At 43.5% G+C, this 5200-nt stretch overlaps 1 protein-coding gene across 1 annotated transcript; it reads left to right on the top strand.

The window, feature by feature from the left end:
- Positions 1–408: 408 nt before the first annotated feature.
- On the top strand, positions 409–852 carry LOC138071566 (protein FAM209-like). Its single transcript, XM_068963089.1, has one exon. The coding sequence runs from the start codon at positions 409–411 to the stop codon at positions 850–852; it is 444 nt and encodes a 147-aa protein (XP_068819190.1).
- The last annotated feature ends 4348 nt before the right edge of the window (positions 853–5200 follow it).

Below are 5200 nucleotides of genomic sequence, written 5' to 3'. Positions count from 1 at the left end.
CCCAGGAGAACACCAGGTTCAGAAAGAATACACTGGCATGGAGATGGCACTCTGTCACTCCTCGCCTCTTTTTCACTGCCCACTGGAAATGTCCCCATGTCCCTTTAAGCCCCACTCCCGGTTGACCCCTGCAGGCCTCCTTACCCTCTGCTCTGAAGTCATACCATGGCCACATGGGTTCTGGTGGGGGCGGGGCCCTCTGTGACGTCACCAAGGGCCCAGCCCTGCCTGGTCCTCAGTCTCCAGGTGCCAGGGCAGACCAGCGCACCAGGAGCCACTTTGTCTCAGCTCACGATGTGGTGTTTTTTATGGTTATTTTTTTGGTTCTTTTTTTGGCCTTCGTTTGTCGCATTTGTCTTTGTCTATGTGTTTTATGCTCCGAGAGATGAAACCGAAGAAGTCCCAGTGATGGTGCCCAGCAGAAGGCACTTCCAAATTCGGCAGAATCAACCAGAGCATGCCCCAAGCTGGTTTGGAAGCAAGTCGTTCTGGCTGTTAATCTTCCTCATGTTGTTGGTGATCCTGAAGTTTCCAAGAGGCGGTGACAAAAGTAACGCGGGCACTCCTCCTGACCGTCAGGGCCATTCATCTGGCCCTCCAGGAAGAAAGAAGATAAAGGCTTCCCCCGACAAAGACTCTAGGTGCGGTGCCTTCAGACAGGTTGAGATGAAACTTGTGAAATTTGTGTCCAGGTTGCAGAATCTGAAACTCACTGCGGCAACCGGTGATAGACGCCAATGTCCCAATATCGACATTCCTGCTGATACACAGAATAACATTACAATACACGAGGTATGGGACACTGGAGACCCCGATGGAGTGGATTTTCACTTTGAAGAAGAAGAGATATAGTTGAGTGTTGACCAACTGTATCCAAACCAATAAAAGTATTTTGAAGCAAAAGGAAAAAAAGCCTCTGATATTTTTTATTCGCGCTACAGTTTTACCTTTTCCAGAATGTGGTATAATTGGTATCATGCAGTGTATAACCTTTTCCAGACTGAGAGATTTGTGTTCAATCCCTGGCTTGGGAAGATCCCCTGGAGAAGGGAAAGGCTAGCCACTCCACTATTCTGGCCTGGAGAATTCCATGGACTGTACAGTCTATGGAGTCACAAAAAGTCGGACACGACTGAGCGACTTTCACTTTGACAGTGTATAACCTTTCCCAGACTAGCTTCAGTTCAGTTCAGTTCAGTCGCTCAGTCGTGTCCGACTCTTTGGGACCCCATGAATCACAGCACGCCAGGCCTCCCTGTCCATCACCATCTCCCGGAGTTCACTCAGACTCACGTCCATCGAGCCGGTGATGCCATCCAGCCATCTCATCCTCTGTCGTCCCCTTCTCCTCCTGCCCCCAATCCCTCCCAGCATCAGAGTCTTTTCCAATGAGTCAACTCTTCGCATGAGGTGGCCAAAGTACTGGAATTTCAGCTTTAGCATCATTCCTTCCAAAGAAATCCCAGGGCTGATCTCCTTCAGAATGGACTGGTTGGATCTCCTTGCAGTCCAAGGGACTCTCAAGAGTCTTTTCTAACACCACACTTCAAAAGCATCAATTCTTCAGCGCTCAGCCTTCTTCACAGTCCAACTCTCACATCCATACAGACTAGCTTATTATACTTAATAACATCATTAAGTTTCATACATTTCTTTTTGTGATTTGATAGCCCATTTCTTTTTATTCTTGAATAATATTCTGTTATATTGATGTACTGTAGTTTGTTTATCCATTCAGCTAGTAAAGGACATTTTGGTTGCCTCCAATTTGTATGTGTGTCTGTGTGTGTGAGAGGAGGTATGAATTAAGCTGTTATAAAAAATTCATGTGCATGTTTTCGTGTGGGCATTAGCTTTCAAATCATTTGAAATCTAGGAGCAAATCATTTTCAAATCATTTGAAATCTATCTAGGAGCAAAATTGCTAGATCATAGGGATGGGGGAGCCTGGTGGGCTGCCGTCCATGAGGTCACACAGAGTCAGACACAACTGAAGCAACTTAGCAGCAGCAGCAGCAGCAGCAGGGTATGACAGTGTTTAACTATGTAAGACATTGCTTCCAAAATGACTGTACCATTTTGCATCCCCATTAACAATGAATGCGAATTCCTGTTGTTCAGCTGAATAATAGCAAGGCTGGCCCATCACCCATTGAACTACAGAGTAGTACCCCACTCAAGGTGTCCCTTTAATTGCCTGACAATGCTGATCCACAGAGTAGGACCCCAGCGGGGGGGACCCTCTATGTGCCTGACATTCAGATCTACAAAGTAGGGCCCCACCCAGGGTGCCCCTTTAAGTGTCTGACATGCCGACCCACAGAGTAGGACTCCAGCGGGGGCGGGAGGGGGTCCTCTATGTGCCTGACACTGAACAACAGAGAAGGACCCCAGACAAGGGAACCCTCTAAGTGCCTGAACCGGCAGAGCTATGGAGAAAGACTAGCAAAAGAGGCCTTCTGATTGCTAGCTACCAGAGGCTCAACAAACAAACAAACAAGCAAAGAAAACAAACTTTGATAGGGCCATAACTTCTCTGGCTGAGGCAGTCCGTGTCCCTGCACATTTGGTGCCATCAGGGTCCCCATGACCCAAGCAGCTGCATCACCTTCATGCTCAACCCTCACTGGGGCAGAGCTTCCACAGGCTCTGCATCTATGCACACAGTGTCACTTCTGTTGTGTCCACCTCTTTGAGACCCTGTGGACTGTGGCCTGCCAGGTTCCTCTGTCAGTAGGGTTCTCCAGGCAAGAATACTGGAGTGTATTGTCCTGGTCCTCCATAACCTTCTAGAGTACTATATCTCCTGCTGCCCTAGCTGCCAACTCCCCTGAGTATCTGGTGCTTCCACAAACCCTGCAACCCAAGCAGCTGCACCACCTCCATACCTGGCCCTCACTGGGGCAGACCCAAGTCCTCCAGGGCAGCCTCAGGAACAAAGCCCAGTGGACGACCTACCTGCAGAGGTGGAAATAAAACCACAATTGAAGCCCAGGGGTAGTGTGGCTAAGGAAGACCCAAAACCATCCCACCAGCTGTACAAGCTGCAGATTAAATTCACACAATCAACTAGGCAGATCCTGTCTCTACAGAATATATAAAAGGACACTGAGAGCTCCCACATAAGAAAATGTGCTAGTTCTGACAGCTGTGGACATTGGAAGCAAGCAGGCATGGGCGTAGGACCAGATTAGAGTCTAAGCTGCCCTCATAGCAGGTCCAGAGACCAACACAGTGTTGGAGGGCAGCCTACGGAGGTGAGGTGAACTGTGACTCCCAGCAAGGGAAAGGACACTGACAGCAGTGACTCAAGAAAAACATTTATTATTCTTATATTTTGACTTGTTCTGTAGTTTCTTTTTAATTTTTTCTTTTTTTCCATTTCTGTTTTCCATTTTTCCCCACTCTGTTATAGTTGTCGGTTTTATTAGCACTATGAAATCTAATTAAGCTTTTGACTATTTTTTTTCAATCACACTTTTTATTGCTGTTATAAACCTCTGCATCTACATTGGCCTTTTGCAGTTCTGTGGAGTTTTCCTTTCCTTTTTTTCCTTCTTTTTTTTTTTTTTAATTTTTAAGAACCGATTATTATTTCTTCTACATTTATTCTTTTGTTTGCTTTTCCTACTGTTCTTTTCCTCTTGCAGTTAATCTTTAACATATATATATATATATCTTCTTTATTTACCTTTATTTAACTTTGCATTTCTATTCTTTCTATCTTTCCTCTCTTTTTCTCACCATATTCGTTAGTTCTGTTTTCATTGCTTTATTCCCCAGTTGGCACCTTGCTTTAGTTTTGTTTTCCAGTTTATGCTTTAGTTAGTTTTGTTCTTAACTGGTGGATATCATTTTTGGATTCCTTTGTTCACCAGGTCAATCTATTGTACTTTATTTTTGTTGGACTGTTTTGCTTTTGCTTATGGGTGTATATGTATATATTTCATTATTTTAATGATTATTTGCCTGCTTTTGTAACTGCCATTTGTCTGGGGTTCATTTTTCATTTCTCATTTTTGGGTATTTGTTTTAATGTCTTTTAAAGCCATAAGAAACTACCTGTGGAATCTCCATTTCTGGCCAGAGATCAAGCCCTGACCTTTGGAGTGGGAGCACTGACTCCAAGACCCTAGACTACCAGAGAACACCTAACCCTAGGGAGTATCAACTAGTGAGAACTCCCACAAATGAAACCACTTGAGTACAAGACCCAGCATCCCCCAAATACCAGTAGGACTCTGCACAGGACACCTCATCCAAACAACAAATAAGACAAAAATACAAACCCAATCATCAGCAGACATGATTACCACCTCACTCAACCTTGCCCATCCGAGAAAAAAAAAAAAAAAAAACTCAGCACAAATCTCTCCCTAAACGAAGCTTACACATACCACTGGACCAACCTTAGGAGGGCAGAAACCAAAAAGTAGAAAGAACTCAACCCTGAAGCCTGGGAAAAGGAAACCTCAATCACAATAAGTTTAAAAAAAATAATGAAAAGGCAGAGAAATATGGCACAAATGAAGGAACAAACTGAAAACACTAAAGTCCAAATAAATGAAGAAGAAATAGGCAAACTACCTGAAAAAGAATTCAGAATAATGATAGTAAAGATGATCAAAAACCTTGAAAACAGGATGGAGAAAATGCAAGAATCAATTAACAAAGACCTAGAAGAATTAAAGAATAAACATACAGAGAACAACACCATCACTGAAATTAAAAATACTTTAGATATTCAGATATTCAATAGCAGAATATCTGAAGCAGAAGAATGGATCAGTGAGCTGGAAGATAAAATGGTGGAGATAACTGCTGAAGAACAGAATAAAGTAAAAAGAATGAAAATAACTGAGGATAGTCTCAGAGATCTCTGGGACAATATTAAATGCACCAACATTTTGAAAATTTTCCCAACATGGAAAAGGAAATAGTCAAGTGATAAAGAACAATCTCAAATTGAGTCTATCTGGACTACGTTACCTGTGCCATGGTAAGAGGAGAGTGAAAAAGTTGGCTTAAAACTCAACATTCAGAAAACTAAGATCATTGCATCTGCTCCCATCACTTCATGGCAAATAGATGGGGAAACAGTGGAAACAGTGTCAGATTTCATTTTGGGGAACTCCAAAATCACTGCAAATGGTGACTGCAGCCGTGAAATTAAAAGATGCTTGCTCCTTGGAAGGAAATT

This window comes from Capricornis sumatraensis, chromosome X (assembly GCF_032405125.1).
Source record: "Capricornis sumatraensis isolate serow.1 chromosome X, serow.2, whole genome shotgun sequence".
Classification (NCBI taxonomy): domain Eukaryota; kingdom Metazoa; phylum Chordata; class Mammalia; order Artiodactyla; family Bovidae; genus Capricornis; species Capricornis sumatraensis.
The sequence above is the reverse complement of the archived record's forward strand: the minus strand, read 5'-3'. Positions and strand labels throughout refer to the sequence as shown.

What these genes read in the sequence shown, in the direction of transcription:
- LOC138071566 (XM_068963089.1), top strand. Translation starts at nt 409, where the DNA reads ATGGTGCCCAGCAGAAGGCACTTCCAAATTCGGCAGAATCAACCAGAG.